The sequence below is a fragment of the Felis catus genome, chromosome A3 (genome assembly GCF_018350175.1).
Source record: "Felis catus isolate Fca126 chromosome A3, F.catus_Fca126_mat1.0, whole genome shotgun sequence".
NCBI lineage: Eukaryota > Metazoa > Chordata > Mammalia > Carnivora > Felidae > Felis > Felis catus.
The window spans coordinates 115,132,157-115,150,123 of record NC_058370.1 but is presented as its reverse complement, the minus strand read 5'-3'; the positions used below and the strand labels follow the sequence as shown (position 1 = coordinate 115,150,123).

General features: G+C 50.1%; 1 protein-coding gene and 1 long non-coding RNA gene across 7 annotated transcripts in view; one reads left to right on the top strand and one right to left on the bottom strand.

Moving 5' to 3' along the window:
- Positions 1 to 7,064, bottom strand: part of GALNT14 (polypeptide N-acetylgalactosaminyltransferase 14) — a 210,333-nt gene extending 203,269 nt beyond the window's left edge. For 5 of the 6 annotated variants that reach the window (XM_019827709.3, XM_019827715.3, XM_045054721.1 and 2 more), the window contains exon 1: positions 6,690 to 7,064. In XM_019827709.3, the coding sequence (XP_019683268.1) occupies positions 6,690 to 6,818 (129 nt within the window). In that variant the 5' untranslated portion in view covers positions 6,819 to 7,064. The remainder of the gene's footprint in view (positions 1 to 6,689) is intronic. The other variant, XM_019827708.3, reaches the window with a different exon arrangement.
- Positions 7,065 to 7,901: 837 nt separating this feature from the next.
- LOC123384564 lies at positions 7,902 to 17,494 on the top strand. The gene is made up of 4 exons (XR_006595845.1): positions 7,902 to 9,407; positions 10,621 to 10,924; positions 11,608 to 11,773; positions 16,380 to 17,494. It is a non-coding gene; the product is annotated as an uncharacterized LOC123384564 (long non-coding RNA).
- Positions 17,495 to 17,967: the final 473 nt, after the last annotated feature.

The window sequence follows — 17,967 nt, the reverse complement described above, 5'->3', positions numbered from 1 at the left end:
AGAATTCCCCAGGGTACCCGAGTACGCGTGTGTGTTCTTCCATATCCCAAAGGGGTTCTTTCTTAATCAGCTCAACATCTGAGGACTCAGAGACTGATTTATTTTTTTGGTTAATCTAGCGTTTCTGGTAAAATAATTAAAAGATAAGTAATAGACACGGAGTATCTGTGGTGTAATTATTTATAGCCACGAGGTCTTACTTTCAGAGTCATTCCCAAATTACCCGAAACGACTGAGACCTGCTGGCGGGGCGAGGGCGAGACAGGCAGGGGGACCGTAGCCACGCTGCCCCCATTTCACAGCTGGGGAGACTGGGTCCCAGGAGAAAGGACCGGAGTTCCCTCCAGCACGGCCAACGGACGGCCACACACACACAAGAAAAGCCAGAAGGTGAAACCACACGTGATGATGTGACACGAGCTGCCAGGGGAGGGTCGGGCTCTCAGTCTCCTGACTGCAGTGAATAGTGCGAGTCTCTGAGGCTCCTGTGAGTGGGAAGGCTGACCACCCAGGGGCCCTGCGGCCAGCTGCGGCGGGCAGTGGGCACATTCACACTCACGTACCCCACGGATGGTGGGTCTCTAATGTTGCTCTCTGGGGTGGCATGCGCAAAAGCCATGGCAGGCTTCGCACACTGCCCCGGACGGAGGAGCGGGGGATCTGTCCCTGCTTTCTAATTCAGACACTCTTTCACAAAGTGCAATGGGGACTTTGAGATGCTCTCTGGAGGAGCGACAGAACTGGACACGTTAGACACTAAACAAGGGCACGGCAACACATACCTTCAAATGCACCTGACAATGGAGAAGACGGTTTTGGAAATGTGCGGTGGAAGGCTGCGGGAAAGGACGCAGGCAAAGGAGGCAGACGAGCTATCCTGTGAACCAGGCCGGGTGGAAACCCTGGGCCTCAGGCATCAGCCAAGGCAGCCTCATTCTGTCCCTGTTTAGTTTATAAATGACCTCTGATGAGTGGAAATTAACACTTTGAAATGAAGCAAACACACGAGCAACCTTGAAAAAGGGTAGTCTCTAGACAGGCTGAGGGAGGCTTATGACAGGAACATTAATTTCTCTTTCCCTCTTGGTTTTGGCCCTTTGTCTTCCCTGACTTGAGCAGGTATCATTCTATGCCTCCAGGAACATTTGAGGCAGGGATTCCTGGTCTTTGTTTCCAAAAGCAGGAGGCCACTTCGGTGAACAAGGGTTTAGTGAGAGAGAGAGCTCCCCACACTGACTCAAAAAGAGTCCCTCAGAATGATCCGATCCATAGGTCCCTAGACAGGGCCTCCCACCTGGCCCTGAAGGGGAGTGCTTTCTTAGCCAGAAAGCAAGCTGGGATGTGGGTACAACCCAGTGTGGGCAGACTCCCACCAGCCTGGTGGGCTTGAATTTGGCTGCAGGGGAGAGCTCAGGGTAAAAAAAAAAAAAAATAGCTTGTTGATATCTACAAAAACAGGCTATTTCTTGAATATCTGAGGTTCCAACCTGCTACTTTCATATTTCTCAGCCTTGTACAGCAGCCGCTGCTGGACCACGAAGCAACACTACCCTCCACCTGCTTTGGGAACCACAGCGGGGGGGCAAAGAGCCCAGAGCCTGGCACCAGCACACGCAGGAATGAAGGAAACAACGGACGCTCATCTGATGGTGGGCTACTTCTGGTCACGCCAGGGTCAAATTCCTTGGACAGAGTCCAGGATGCATGCTCCAAGTGTCAGCAGATTAACAGGGTCTCTCTCTCTCTCTCTAAAATTCATGATTTTTTTTAATGGGAGAAATGATCTACTAAATGGGGAATAAAATAACAGTGTCATATACTCAAGGCATTTGTGGCATGCAAATACTACCAAAAGACAAGCTCTTTTCTAATAGCGTGTGCTATATTTCTAGTAGAGCACAAATACATCTACATGGGCCCGAGGCACTTTATTCAAAGCCTTTACATTTCCAATACCTTCCTCAAAAAGTACCCTCAGGCCTCAAATTCTTTTGCTTTTACTAAGCCCTAAGCCCCTGGACTAAATTTAGTTTCTTGGAAGAGACAAATGTGCTGCTTTTTTTTTTTTTTTTTTAATTCTGTCGGTTATTGTATAATTCTCCAAATGGCAAACAAATGATACAGGAGAGAAGAAATGAAAACAGTTTCCAGGTATTTTTACTGGTATAGTATTTATCACTAAAATACAGTTTGACTTAAGACATCAAACTTGTTACACGATTTTCAATTAGGAATTGGAGCTCAGCAGAATTTGGAGGGGGGAGGAACCCAGTAAAAGAATCAAATCAACATTAAGAAGTCAAACTTAAAGAAATCTTTACTTGAGCTATTAATAGAGCCAGCCCTTCTTGGAACTTAAAAAAAAAAAAAATCCAATTAATTTTCTTAAACCAGGAGTGCAGTGTGCCTTCTCTACATCAGTTGGATTGTGACAAGGCACAGGTTTTATTTTATTATCAGGTCCACTTTGGAGATCCCATCCCCAGGCCAATGAGGATGCTTTCCAACACTGGGAAAAAAATTTAAGGGCCTGGGAATTACAGCCTGTAGTGGACTCCAGGGAAGGCAACTTGCCGTGGAAAGTCTACATGGAGGGGTCCCTGGCCCAGGAGCCCCAGCCCCAGTCCTCTCCTCTCCAGTTTCTGGGGTGTGGGGGCAGGGGGAGGGCGGGAGGGGGAAGCTCAAGGTTAAAGAAAAAAAAAGAGTGCTTGTTGATATTCTGACTTCTTTTTAGAGAAGTCCCCTGACTTCTCTAAATATTTTTTTAATTTTTTTAATGTTTCTTTGTTTTGAGAGAGAGAGAGAGATGGAGTGAGAGTGTGGGAGAGGCAGAGAGAGAGGAAGACAAAGAATCCGAAGCAGGCTCCAGGCTCTGAGCTGTCAGCACAGAGCCCGACGCGGGGCTCGAACTCACAAACTGCGAGATCATGACCTGGGCCGAAGTCAGATGCACAAACAACTGAGTCACCCAGGGGCCCTTCTAAATATTTTTAAGTGAAGGGCACCCACTGCTTGTGCTTTGGGAAATAAACTGACCCCCTCTACCAATGTGGGAAGGAGTCCAGGAAGGACAAAAACTTCCCTAAGGCTTCCTTTCAATGTGTCCAAGTCAAGAGCTCTTCAAAGGACCATGAATAATCATTTCCTAGGAAAAGCTAGGATACTGAACTCACACAAAACTGAGTTTTTTTTGCCTACAATAGACAAACATCCCATCCAAATTCCTACTATTGAGGAAATAATCTCTGCCTTGGAAAGGATGCTGCAATCATTGGCTGCAACCGGACCCTCCCCACCAGGGGGAGCTCTGTCCAGCCAAAGGAGCCTCCTCAGCCCCAGGTGGCCTCCTCCAAGAGCAGATCAGGATTCCCCCCTGAGGAGGTTCCCCCACAAATTATACCAACACCTTCCCCCCTCCCTGGAGCTCTTCAAAGGCAAGTGTCTAGGCACAAACCATGGAAATGCTGGAAAGGAGGTTGGGAAGCACATGCTGTGAACACCCCTAGCCTCACCCCATTTCCCACAAGTGCAGATCCAGGCAGTCCACACAGCAGAGCGGCATGGAAGGAGCCTGTGGGTGGGCGGTGCCGAAAACGATCCCATTCCATTCTTACCCCAGATGCTGCCACTTAATAATAGCCTTGTTGTCGTGGGCCAACTGTATAACTTCATTATTCAGGCTTATCTGCATAAACGTATTATCTGCCTTATGTGGTTGTTGTGGAGATTAAATGAGCGAATACGTGTGAAATAGAGCTTGTGAATTTGTAAGGCACCACACAAATGCTAGCTTTTGTTACTTCGCCCGAGTGCACATGCTCACACGAGCTTGGTCCTTGAGGAACTCAAGAAGAATGAAATCATTCGGCCATGTTTGCGTGGGGCCAAACTACAAAAAAAATCAACACACTTAATATTCTTCATCTAGCTCCAAATATTATACCCATCAATAGGCTGCTTCAGACTCACACGGAACACTTGTATAGACAGTGATTCTGGGACCTTCTCCCAAACCCACAGAATCATAGTCTCTGCAATAAGCCACAAAACTTGTATGTTAAACACTCTCCAGAGGATTCTGCCATGCCGTCAGGTTTGGGAACCAACCGCACGCCTTTGTACAGGATGTGCAAATTTCCTAAACAGGTCAGTCATGGCAATAACATTGTTCTGGCACTCAGAAGGACTCTGTCTCTCCGTCTCTTTCCTCGGATACACATATCCTAAGATACGGAGGGGTGTTCATCTACCAGACACAAATACACTCACGAAGAGACACAACACATATACGTGGGCACACGAGGTCACACATACAGGCAAAAAACAGAAAGGAGAAATATACTAAGAAGGGCGCCTAATAATAAAAGGTATCAAGATTTGAAAAGTCTATAGAATTTGTGCTTCTCAAGGACACAGAACATGGGAGGAAGAAGAAGTAAGGTATTAAGACCAAAAGCAAGTGGCCAAAACTAGAAGCCCACCTCTTCCATGACTGCACACCACTATGTCCAGAATTCCAATATTAGACCACTCCCCCCACCCCACCCACTACTCACTTGTTTGTAATTCTGCCTCAACCAGGAACTTGTGAGAGCCTCCCTACCTCCCTGCAAAGGGCAGGGACATAGTATCTTCATCGCAGCAGCCTCCAAACCCAGCACAGAGCCTGGCATCTAGCTGGATTCAGTAAATGTGTGTCCAGCACATGCCAGGGCGAGAAGAGGCAGGTAAAGACGAAAGACAAAGTGCACAAAGAGGGATACGGATCTCTTGTCCCAGCTCCCTGGTGTAAACTAAGAATAAGTAAGCTTAAGGTAATGAGGTTCAATGCAAAACAGAGAGAGTTCACGTCCCTGCAGGCATCATTAACTGCATCACAAGGAGCAGAACCACCCTGGGGGAAAAAGAAGAAAAGCTCTCCAGATCTACAGGCAGGTCTGAGGTGAGAAAATTGATCCAAAGGCTGTTTGAAGTCACCAGTCTGATCTCTCACTCCCCTGCTTACTACCCCTGCAAGGGCCCCTAGCACCCCCAAGGTCCTACCCAATCCTACCCTTTCACACTTGCCCGCCCTTACTCCTGCCGTCAGCCACGTGGTTTACACTCAAATTATGCCAAATTCACACAACCCGCTGTGTCATTCCTCTGAGCCTGTTTGGTACAGTTAACCTCTACCTTGAATGCCCTCCCTACCTCCTGGCAAACCTACTGTTCATCCTTCTCAACTCAGTTCTGTCACATCCTCCTCCCCCAGGAAGTCCCCAGGCTCCCATGACACCCAGTACACTGAACCCTGTTGGCGCTCAGCACTCTGTATGATCCTGGCACATTCCTGAGCAAAGCCCCTACCCCTAGAAGGTGAGATCTACATATTTGTACCCATAACACCTAGCACACTGCCTGGCACACAGCAGACCGTCAATAAACGCTTGTGGGACTCAACTCGGCATTAGCAAGATTCCAAACACAAGTGCCAGAAGACTTAGTTAAAAAGGGATCTGAAAGACACCTTGATTTAGTGGAAAGGTTCTGAATATCAGCGGTCTGAGTTCAAGTCAGAACGACCTAAGGCAAGGCACAAAGACTGAACCTGTTTCTTAATCTATGAAATGAGGATACCACCCAACTTACACAATTACTTATGAAGAAGCACCTATTGTTTACCTGGCACAAACTGGGCCTCTGTATGGACTTACTGGGGAGACCCCCTTCTCTCCCCATTCCCCCCCCCTCACTTTTTTAGCCTCCAGCTTCAAACCATACCCTCTTCCAAAGGCTTTTTCCAAGTCCCTGGAGGACTGCTCTGGACCCAGTTAGTAAATGTTGCCTGCCTGGTCAGGAACCCCCAGAGGCCTCCTTCTGTGTCCCACGACCAGGTCTGAGGAAGAGGAGACTCAGGAATGGGGACTCTGAATTAAAGGTAAATGTGTGAATGTAAATTAAAGGGAGAACCTTCTGGCTGGGCTTGGAGGAACCCACTGGGCAGGAGTTGGAAAAGCCACTTGGATTCTCATTTCCCCAACTCCCCACCAACATCCAGGCGTCTGGTTTTACAGGCTCCTCAGTGGTGTTCAGGGCACATTCAACTTCCCACGCAGCTAAAGAGATCGGGGACAATTAGAAAGCAGGGGTGGCGACAGGCCGGCGGGCCCGGGCAGCCAGCGTGCGGGAGGCTGCACGGCGCTCGCCCGCGATGCACACGCGCGCGCGGCGCACCCCGGGCCTCCGGCCTCCCCTGGTCGGGCCTGGCAGCTGCGGGAAGGAAGGAGGTCAGCGCCGCGGCCAGACTCCTCGCGGGCGCCAGCACCGGCCCGCCCTGCCACCCGACCCCACCGCCCGCGACTCTCCCGCGGCGTCCACGGACCGCCACCCCTGGGCGGCTCGTCTGCAGCGTCCCCTCCGCCCCGGGACCCCAGCGCGCTGCTCAAGTTCAGCTCCCCACTCTGCCCGCGAGCGCGCTCCCGCCACCCACACCCACTCCCACTGCCACACTTCACGGGTCGGGAGATGCCTCGAGCCTTCCTAAATCCAGAAACATCACCCTGTGGCCGCATCCGGCGCCCCGTTACCTGCTCGCGGCACCCAGCAAACCCGCCCTGGCTTCCCGGGAGCCCGCAAACCCGGCGCGCGGGCTGCGCGCACTCCTGCAAATCAGTGCCCCTCGCCCACCACGCCGCCCAAGCCCGTACCTTGGGGGTCTGCACTTCAGGTCCCGGCGGCAGCTCGAACTTCTTCTTGGTTACCCAGAAGAACAGCAGCACGGTGATCCAGAGCACCCCGAAGATCGGCAGAGCCAAGCGGCGATTCAGGCGCCGCATGGTCCCGTTTGCCTCGTCTTCTCCGCGACGCTACGCCCCTGGGGCACCCCCTGGCGGTCAGGGTCGGCGGGGCAGGAGTCCTGGAGAGCGCCGACCTCCGGATCAGGGTGCTGGGGCGGCAGGAAGCTGCTGGGTGCTCCGCCCGCTTCGGAGAGAAGCTAGCTGGGGCGGGGGGCGCGGGGCGCAAAAGGGCCGGGAAGGACCGAAGGGCAGCCAAGCTGGACACACGTTCCCGCCGGAGAAGCGCAGTGGCAGCTGAGATGCTCCCTGCGCCGCCGCCGCCGCCGCCTCGCCCGCCGCCGCCGCCGCGAGGGAAACGGACTCGAGCTGCGGGGAGGGAGGAATCCGAGGCTGTGCCCGGCACCCCGGGAAGAACAAGAGGGAGGAGGGAGGGGGGGAGCGAAGCGAGAGCGTGGGCCCGACAGACCGACTCCGAGGGAGCCCGGGCGGGAGCGAGCGGGGCTCTGCGAGGGGGGCGCTACCGCCGCCCGCCGACTGAGGCGCACGGTGCGGCTCCGGGGCCGCCGGCGCAGCCGAGCCCTGGCCGCGGCTCCGGGGCCGTCCGGGGCTGGGCCGGGGCGGGGCAGGAACGGTACCCCCGCAGGCCCGCCACCCCAGCCGCAAGGCGGGACCTAAGGGCCAAGCCCGGGCCGGGTTGAGCTGTGCCTGGGAGGACTTTCCCGCTCGGCGCGGGGGCTGCACGTGGCGCTCACGCCCGGAGCCGGTCCCCAGTGCACCCGCCTTCCGGGAGCCGGCGCCGAGACCGGGGGACGCGGGCGCTGGCGGGGCTGCCGCCTGGACCGCGGTTCACTCTCCTGGCCTTTCAGGGCCAAGGCCGAGTTCAGCCAACTCCCCCGGGGTGTTTCTATGCCTGCCTGCAGGTGCCTGGCAACTTTTTCTGCTTAATGGAACGCTGAGCTGGTCTAAATTTAACTTTAAAGAAATCTTTTTAAAAATTAAGGCGCAATTATCTCCCTTAAGGGTTTTCTCTCCCTGTAAGCATCAGGGCTCTGCGCTTGCGAGCGGGGGGGGGGGGGGGGGGGCGGTGTTCCAAATTTGCGCCAACCGCACGAGGTACTTGGGAATGACCCTGGGAAAGCCCCCTTTCCCAAATGCCCTTGGAAAAAATGCATTCTCCTCCTTTTTGCAGATGAAAACTACTTGGGTCTAGAAGCAGCGCAAATAACGGATTGGATTCGCACGCAGGCCTCAGTTAGACTAGAATAATGGTGCTGTCAGGGGAGGAGGCGTTCCTGGCCTGGGTCAGCCATACTGGCCATGGGAATATTGGGCAAGTCCTTCAGCTTTCCCCAGCCCTAGATTCCTCATCTGCCAAACGGGGGTGGTAATACCTCCTTGGACAAGTGAGTGAATAATTGTGAAAGCTGAATGCAGGGTGCTGGTGTTATTCGAATCATTTGACCCTTCGAAGAGGGGTGTTAAAAACTCTGTCCTGCCTGGGGAACAGTGGCTGCAGGAACTGTGCCATTTGAATGTATGCGGTCTTAATTGGAGGGGTGCTTATCTCATTAAGTTGCTCGGGGAGGTAAGGATGAGGTACCTACCACCGTAGAGCCACCGTCCTCTTGCCTGTCCCCACAGAGCTCAGCATAGGGGATAGCCCATACCCTATCTGAGGCGAGGCAGGTGTAAAGCAGGGCTGTGGAATTCATTCTCTAGTAAAATGGAGCCCCCAAGAAGTGGAGTCATATGGAGTAATCTGCTGAAAGCCCCCTATACTTGGTGCCTTGTCGTTCAGCCACAGGGCGGTCCTGCCTCACAGCCCCAAAGAGTTCTTGGCCAGGCTGTAGGTAACAAGGTTTCGGTTGGGAGCAGAGGTGGAAATCAAACAGCCCAGAACAGCTGAGCTCTCTTGGCAGCCCATCTTAAGATTCAGCTGAGCTCTCAGACCATCACACAGAACCCTGGGGGTGGGGGACTGGTGGTCCAGAATCTGCCTTTATTAGAACTCTAATCGCTGAAAGGTTGGGGTAGGCTCCCCAGCCACCACTTTAGCGGGGCGAAAATCCAGGTAGATCACTGTAATGGGAGGGGTGAGGGGAGCAGAAAGGGAACCCATCTGTGCAGCATCGTGAGCGCCCTGGGTCTCTGCCAGGGGCCTCACCCTGGACCTGCAGCCTTGGGCTGGCGCCCTGTTCTGCGGCAGGCTCTGCAGGGGACCCCCAGGCAAGCCGCTGAGATGCTGTCGGCTCCAGGCAGGAGCTGCAACACCGTAGTCCATTGCTCAGCGCTTTGTGATGCGGCTTCCGAGTAACAGATGGCAGACGGTTACACAATCGCCAGGCTTTAGACATGGTGCAGCACCACACTGCCTGCCGCCGAGGGGCTGAGGGGCTTCGTTCTGTTTGGCATCTGGGGAAACCGAGGCCCTGGGTTTCCCGTGGCAGCTCCATGCAGAGCCTGCAAGGGAGACCAGGGATTGCCTTCCAAGGATTGCCTTCCACGGGATTGCCTGCTTCTTGAATCGTTATTTTGCCCTCTACTCAAGTGGAGAAGATCCCCTGGTCCTCTGGAAGCTATCAAGGGAATCCAGTTTTGCCAAGTGTCGTTACCTGATCCAGCCCAAAGGTATAGTAGTCTGGGTTGTCACATCAGTAACGGTCATCAGGATTCAAATGCACTTCAGTTGGGACTTCAAGCGTCTGGAAACCAAGTGGGTCCCCAGGCAGGACCCAGCCCTGTAGGTCTCTCCCAGGGCCCGGCATGGGCCCCCTCACCCCCACCCCCACCCCATGCGCTCTGGCGGATATTTAAAACTTTAATAACCAGCTTAAGTAATGCAGAGCACAGTTGATCCCAGTGGGGGATTAGCTATCACTGGCGATTAATCCACGTTACTTTTTTCTCATCACAGCTTATATGGGGAGGAAAAGCTCCTAGCAAAAGATTTAACATGGCAGGAAATAAGATAAATTAAATAAGAACTCTCGTTAGGAATAAGGGATTAGGACTCTCCTGGTGCCCTAAAATGGATCTACCTCCCTGGTCTTGATATTCCCGAACAAGTTCCTCAGTTCTCTGGGTGGGTCTCCGTTTCCCCATCTGTAATGCCACGCCCTCTCAGAGGCCCTTCGAGCTCACACACACAAGGCCCTGACCTTCCTTGTCCCCGGCGTAGAACTCTTCCCGCCACTCCTATTGTTGGCAAGTTCTGTGCGAGCTGTTCTCTCCTCACAGCCGAAGACATTAGAGAGGAAATTGGGTATTGGAGCAGATGTGAGTCATTCGTGTTCGTATAAAAACTATGGAATAAAACCCATTATGGCCCCGGAAAGCTGCGTAAAGCAACATATGGAGCAAATGTGAGCTGGAAACGGGGAAGCTATGGAGTCCAAGGCACATGCTCTCCGACGGCCTTTGCTTTGGGTTTTCACCCTTGGCTTCCGGCTTCCTTTCGCTGTCCTCCTGTCACTGTCCGCGAGCTCTCTGCAGCCTTTTGCTGCTCTTGGATCCGAGTCCCTGTATCTGTCCTCTCTGCCCACTGCGTGACTTAAGTGACAGCGCGTGTGTGCCTGTGGTCTTCTATCTGCATGCTCATTAGACCTGTCACCCCCAGCGAGACGCCCTGTGTGCCGACCTAATGAGATTTTACCCACAGAGGCCTGGGCAGCTTGCTGTGGAGGGCTTTACCCCTTCTGGGCCGTAGGGAGGGCTAAGCGGTAGCCGGGCAGATCGTAGCACAGTGGAGAGACAGACACGCACACGGCCCAGCACTGGCAGGGGGCCCTGGCAGCAGAAGGAGCAACGGAGAATTCAAAGATGTCTTGTCTTTATTCCACAGTCGTACAGACCCAGGTCTTCGGGCCGACCCCTGCCGTCTGCTCTGTTCAAGTTCTCCAACTGTAAATAATACATCAGCCCTCTTCCTCGGTGCTCCTCTCCCTTTCCCCTGCCACGGTGGCTTCTGTTACAACCACATGTCCCAAGTCTCCTGCAAGGTCTTTTGATAAAGTGAGTGATGAAATAGTTTAGGCTGCGTGGTAAACTCGAATGAGCTCTTACCAACCTCCTTACCTCCTCTGTCTGCCACACTGGTGTATCGTTGTCAGAAGAATAAGGCCAACTGGTTTTTCCTCTCATCTTTGGTGAGTAGATGGGTGGCTTTATCTCAGGGATCTGAGAATCACCATTCTGGACTGCTCTCTATCCATTAAGCAACTCCTTTCACTATCCCACTACCCCCCTCTTCCCCCACCTCTTGTTTTCCCTCCGTACCCCTCTATAATTTGCTTCCTAGAAAGGGATTTATAGCTTTGCATTTCAAAAGCCTGCTTCTCCCTTCATTACTTGTGCCCCCCAACTTTCTCTGCTCCTCACCCAAATAGCAAGTGGAAAACTTACTATGGCTGCCATGGTGTCTTTGTGGGTTGTAGAGAGTGATTTGATCTTGTGTGTTAATGTCCTGCAGCGACCTGAGCCATGAACCATCCACCCCCACCAGAAAATGCAGAGTTCTATTTGCATGAAGGGGTGACCCGATTAGCTTAAAGAAAAGTAGAGGAAGATTATTTAATAAACAGAACTACCTAGGAGTGTCTCTGAAAGAGGAGAGCACACACAGAAGAAAACGAGGGACCCAAAGACAGGTGTCATTTGCTCCCCAGGCCCTAAATTTCCGATAGCCAGGTCTGACAGCCACCTGCATGATCTCCGACCATCAAACAGTACTTGGTAGACTCAAGCTTAGAGGCATCAGTGCAGGCAGAAGGGAGCAAGAGAGCTGGGAACCCAGAAGGAATACAACTGTGGTGGGTGCTTTCTCATCCAGCAGGAACATCAGCAGTGAGAGGAACCGACTATGCCCAGGGGTGGAAATAGGACAACTCTCCTTCCCAGGACACCTTCCAGGGGCCATTGGCAGATTCTGTCATCAAGTCATTCGTGGATGTTGCATACTGAACAGGGGGAGCCACGTGTCCGGTTTGCTTGAGAAGGTCGGTTTATCCCTATTTTCCTGGCATGATGATGAATAGTGCCCTCTTCGACTTTTAAGAAATTCCTATATTAGACACTAAACTAGATGGCCACTCTAATGGACAGGACGACTTCCAATGATGTTGCTAAACACAACATTGATTTTCTTAAGTGACTAAAAATGCGGGTCTTTGATGTTAAAAGTTCTTGTGTGTTTGTGTGTGTGTGTGTGTGTGTGTGTGTGTGTGCATGCGCGCTGGGCTCAGAATAAACTAAGTGTTCATGTGGGGTGCTTTTCTGAGTAAGTGACATTTAAGATATTTATTCAAAGATGAGACAGTATAGACAAATCGAGCCAGCTTTAAATAGGAAATTATTATATTGCCCACACCAGTCAGTGTCTGACCCCACTTACCAGCTGAAGGCATTTTACCCACCTAGCAGCTCACACATCCCGGAAAGCAGTGGATTCCTGGCACAGATGTCCCTTCAAAGGGCAGGGGCTCTTGACATCAGACTCTATCCCTCCAACCATCTCGTCCTTTCGCCCACGTACCTGCACAGACCATGAAAGGAACATGAATAGATAGGGTCAGGGAAACAACAGCACAAGCACAGTGGTCACGATGGAATTGACATTCAACCTTCATTCTGAGGTCACAGTGCTGGGGGTGCAGGCAAGACTCACAAGGAGTCAACTGATCATTGCCGGTGTAAAGGGGTGCCAGAGTTTCCCAACTTCTCAACAGAAACAGAAGTCCAGACTACCATGTGAAACCTCCTGGATTTTAACTATTAACTGATTTAATTCCCATCCTTCAAAAAAAGAGAAAGTTCAGGTGGGCTATAAACTAAACAGGTCTGCCGTCTGGATCCAGCCTGCTGCCTGCCAGTTTACAACCCATACTTGAGCCATAAATGTCTTACTAAGCGCTGATATGTCCTGTGTACCATCATTCTATTAACTTGAACAGATATACCCAGCCAAGGCAAAGGGGAAATAATGAATTGGACTATGTTAGGGTCAGAAGGGGCCTTGGAGAACATCTAGTTCAACGCTCCTTACTTTGTAATTAAGGAAAGTGGAGCCCAGAGAAGCTACATGATCTACTTACAGCAAGAAAATAAGTTCATTACTAAAGCTTGGGTTATCGTGTATCTATCCAGAGACACCCATTGTCCAAGTGATGTCCCTCAAGTGAAACAGGGAGCTATGACTTTGGGGGGGGGGGGGACTAAGCCCCGAGGTTTCCAGGTAATCGGCAAAGCAATAAAAAAAAATACATGGTGATTATAGATTCTGGGCAATTGGCTGTAAGGAATACAATAAATATAAGGCCTGTTTCCGGTTCTTCAAGAAAGTGTAAGCTGGTCATTAGGACGCAGGCTTTAGTGTTCAAAGATCTGGTTCCTCCTCTCTGTTGAGTTTCCGTGGAGTAATAATACAAGTCCCAGGTAGAGGCACTTCAGTCGACCTAAGAAATAGCTACAGTGCAACAGGAAAATTATTTTTGTAGCCATACTCTGCAACTCTCTTCAGTTCCTCTCTCTAAGTGCTGTACAAATATTAATTAAACATAGATTATTTGAAAAGTGCTTTTAGCATTTGAACTCAACTGGGCTGCATGAGAAGATGATATTAATATCATCCCCCTGTTGGCAAAATGCTATTTTTTAAAATAAAAACTCCTTCCCTTTTGCAGTTTCCCTCCACATAGACAATTTATTTTGCCCATCCTCCGGCTATTTCACCTTTTGTGTCATCATTTTCATGAGACAAGTGAAAATAATATTTCTCTTGTGCTCCAAAGAGCCAAATACCTTTCTCTAGCTTGATCCGAGGGAGGCGGGTTTGCACGGTAATGGAAAGAAGCCTGATGTACAGTCCAAGCACAAATCCCCGGGGAAAAATAATGCATCTCCTTGAAAAAAAAAAAAAAAGCTTCTACTTATGAGGAAGGAGATTTTCAATTTATAAAGGTTTCCTATTTCCGTCAATTGCCGGGATAACTGCGTTCCAGAAAGGTTAGGCTCCTCGTCTGTCCGTAAGGCAGACCTGCCTCTTGGATCTGGAATGTAGATTCTAAACTGATGAGTGGTGATGAACATCTCCTTTCCATCCCTGCACCACCATCCCCGGGGATTTGGAGGTGCTGAGGACCCAAGGGTTAAAATCCATTACCCTGAGGGGTGGCAAAGTTCCTCTCAGTGATTTCTTCCCCCATCACGGCTCTCAGGCCTGACTTCCAAATTGATTTCCTTAATAACTATTAAAGATCTTTTTAATTAAACCAGGCATCCTCTTCCTTGGCAAACTTTTCTTGATGACATCTCTGGTTAATTAAAGGTTTAAGCTGCAAAGACGTAAGAACAAGGAAGCTGCTTTATGGAGTTTCTGCTGCAGAAGCCTGGGTTCGGCTGTTCCCCCATCTTCCTTTACGGCGGCCCAGAAAATGTTCATGATAAAGACGGTTGGCTGAGGGGGGAGTGGTTAATCATTCTGTTTCCCGAGGTTCAATTTCTCCTTTCAGGCTTGCTGGGTAACTCTTTATCAGGTACTTTTCATTAAAAGCATCACTCATTTTCATTATAATTCACTGATGCTGGCAAAACATTTTTACCTTTTCATCCAAAATTCCTGAGGCAGTTGATACACTTGATAATCCGAGAACAACAAATAAAGGCCTCTTTTCACCCATCCATAAAATGCAGCCACCTCTACAACTGAATGGAGCAGGTTCTCAGAAGACAGAAGTGGGGGTGGGGGTGGGGGGGGTGGGAATAGTATATGTATATGCAATAGTAAATTGTTCTGATCCGCTTACCTTCTTTTTTTTTAATTTTTTTTTCAACGTTTATTTATTTTTGGGACAGAGAGAGACAGAGCATGAACGGGGGAGGGGCAGAGAGAGAGGGAGACACAGAATCGGAAACAGGCTCCAGGCTCCGAGCCATCAGCCCAGAGCCTGATGCGGGGCTCGAACTCACGGACCGCGAGATCGTGACCTGGCTGAAGTCGGACGCTTAACCGACTGCGCCACCCAGGCGCCCCTTTATCCTGGTTCTTTTTTTTTTTTTTTTTTTTTTTCATTTCTTCCACCAAAACCTTCATTTAAAAATGGTGGGTGGGTGGCACCTGGGTGGTTCAGTAGGTTAAGTGTCTGACTCTGGCTCAGGTCATGATCTTGCGGTTGGTGAGTCAGAGCCCCATGTGGGGCTCTGTGCTGACAGTTCAGAGCCCGGAACCTGCTTCAGATTCTGTCTCCCTCTCTTTCTGCCCCTCCCCTGCTCACGCTCTGTCTCTTACAAATAAATAAACATTGAAAAAAAAATTTTAAGTGGTAGGATAAGGTAAGGTGTGCAGGATGTTATTAAGGAACAGAACTTTTCTTCGTGCAAAGTTCAACAGATGATAAGGTGGAAATCAAATCGGTGACCTTGGCTTTGTGGTCATCATGGTCTAAAATATGGGTCTCAAACCTAGATATACATTAGAATTACCTCTGATTGCTATTAAATCAGATAGTTGTGTCTTACCCTAAAGCATGCTGAAATTCTATGGGCAATGTTTCTAGGCACCCGAGTCCGGAAACTACTGGTCTAGTCAATATATTCCAGTAGAGCTTGTTACGTTTCTAGGTCTGCCTTGAAATGAGAAAAATGGCCTATTATATCAATATTTTGGCTTTGTCGATGACTCAGTCACAACAAAGCAAAAGGAAATAGAACCTTGAGTACTTCTGAGAAACAGTGGCTCTAAGTCTGATGAGATACCAAGGAGGGAATTCAAAAGACGTTCCCACTCACAGACTGTCATTGGTCAGTGCAGCTCCATAATGGTTCTCAAACCATTAGAGAGAATCACCTGCAGAATTTGTTTTACTGGTCATTCTGTTATAAACATTCTCAAACACACAGAAAGATAGACTATAGTTGACTCACCCGCCACATATAACATACCTACCACCTGGATTCAAAAGTTGTTAACATTTTTCCATATATGTGTGGGCACACACACGCATGCATCCACAATTGCTGAACCATTGAAAAATAAATCACAGACATCATGATATATAACACCTAAACAGTAACCTTAAATAAACCAGAAATACTTCAGCACACATATTTTTCTAAAATTAATGACCTCCTGGGGCATAACCACAAAACCATTATCACACCTAACTGAATTAAAAGTAATTTCCTAGGGGCACCTGGGTGGCTCAGTCAGATGAGCATCTGACTTCAGCTCAAGTCATGATCCCATGGTTCGTGGGTTCAAGCCCCGCGTGGGGCTCTGTGCTGACAGCTCGGAGCCTGGAGCCTGCTTCAGATTCTGTGTCTCCCTCTCTCTCTGCCCCTCCCCTGCTCACATTCTGTCTCTCTGTCTCAAAAATAAACATTTTTTAAAAATTAAAAAAAAAAAATTTCCTAAGATCATAGAACACTCAGTCCCTAACCAAGTCACTAGATACACCAAAACAGAAGAGCAAAGCTTCCTGTCCAGGTTCCCAAAAATGTTTCTTCAGGTAGGTGACGATCGTGCTCTGGGACACGCTGTTGTCGGTGACTAATTAGGAATGCTTGTCTTTCTAATAACTGAACTGCAGTTCACTTTCCATACCTCAGCGATTTGTATGGCACTGAACAGTCATTATTTCATCTGCTGCTGTCTGCAATGCTGCTCTAAGGTGGATGGAAGCGATGGAGCTCCTGGGGCAAGGACTCGTCGTGACGGGCCATGTCCTGTTGGTAGATCGCAGTGGCAGCTTGGATCCCGACTCCGGTGTGATGGACTGAGCGCCGAGCAGAGGGTCTGAGACCGGCAGTCCTGGTGCTCACTCTGTTTCTCACTCTGCCTATGGGACCTCAGGCATTGGACCCCGCCTCTCTGGCGTCTTCACCTGTAAAGGGAAGAACTAAACAGATGGTCTCAATGATTCTTCCTGCTTCCATCTTTCTTCAATCCAATGCATTTCTGAGTCCTCTTTTAAAACCCTTGATGCATCTCCATTTAGTTCCACAGAAAATTTATACAGGGGTTTATTGAGTCCTCAGGAAACACCTAATAAAATATTGTGGAGAAAGAGATTGATTTAATGAAAATCTTCCCACTTGCTGTGGCCAAATATAGCCAGGTCCCTTAAATTCAAGGAGGGTGTGAGCCATTATTGAGAAACTCCTTCAGCAAGGTAGAGGGCACAAGGTGTGCCTGAGGAAGATTCTCTTTCTTCTGCCCAAGCTGGGAAGGTGAAGGCAGCCCCCTGGAGTACCAGCCTACAGGCCAGGATGCCCAGCATGTGCATCTGATGCTGGCTGCCCTAAGGTCACAGGTGTCAGAGAAAAGGGCACATCTCTGTGGAGATACAGGTGTCCAAGCCCCCCCTTCCCCGCTCCATTCAAAGAAAACTACAAAAATCTAAGAGTGCTGACAAAGTCAACAGCTTCTAAACAGAAAGGATATATTCAGCCCGAGACCCCCATTTCATTTTACAAGTGACCCCAGCGTCCTCACCCTTGCCTGTATAACAAGGGCTCCGGGTTTCCTTAAACCCCTGCCGGGCTTGCCCACACTCCCCAGAGCTGGTCCGTGGCAGAGCTGCGGGCTGACAGGTGAGGACCAGAGCTACTTAAAATTCTTCACTTGAGGGAGACTTTCATTTTATATGTATTGTGTGAATTTTTTACAAGTAGAACATATTCATGCATTGCTTGTGTAATTAAAAATAAATAATTAAAATCTCTGATGGCTGATGGGTTTTTCTTTTTAGACTCTCAAAGACAAAGCAATTTCCAGGGTGCAGCAATGGCTCTGAGGTTTTTACTGATGGTATATGGGGTGGGGGAGGGGGAGGGTGCGCAGGGGTGTGTGTGTGTGCTTGTGTGTGTGTGTGTGTGTGTGGTATGTGCTGGTGGGGTATGATACATGTGGTGTGGTGTGTGTGATGGGGAGGGTGTGGGGGTTGTGAAGGGGGTGTGGTGTGTATGTGGGGGTGCGGAGGGGTGTGGGGTGTGTATGAGGGTGTAGGGCAGTGTAGTGTGTGTGTGGTGTGTGGTATGGGTGTGTGTAGGTGATGTAATTGTGTGTGGGGGGTGTCGGGGAGTGGGGGACATCAGGGGGTACAGGGTGGTATGGTGTGTGATGGTGTGGGAATGGATGTAGGGGGTGTGATGTGTGTGTGTAAGTCGGGGGCGGGGCTCCCCTTTACAGGAACTA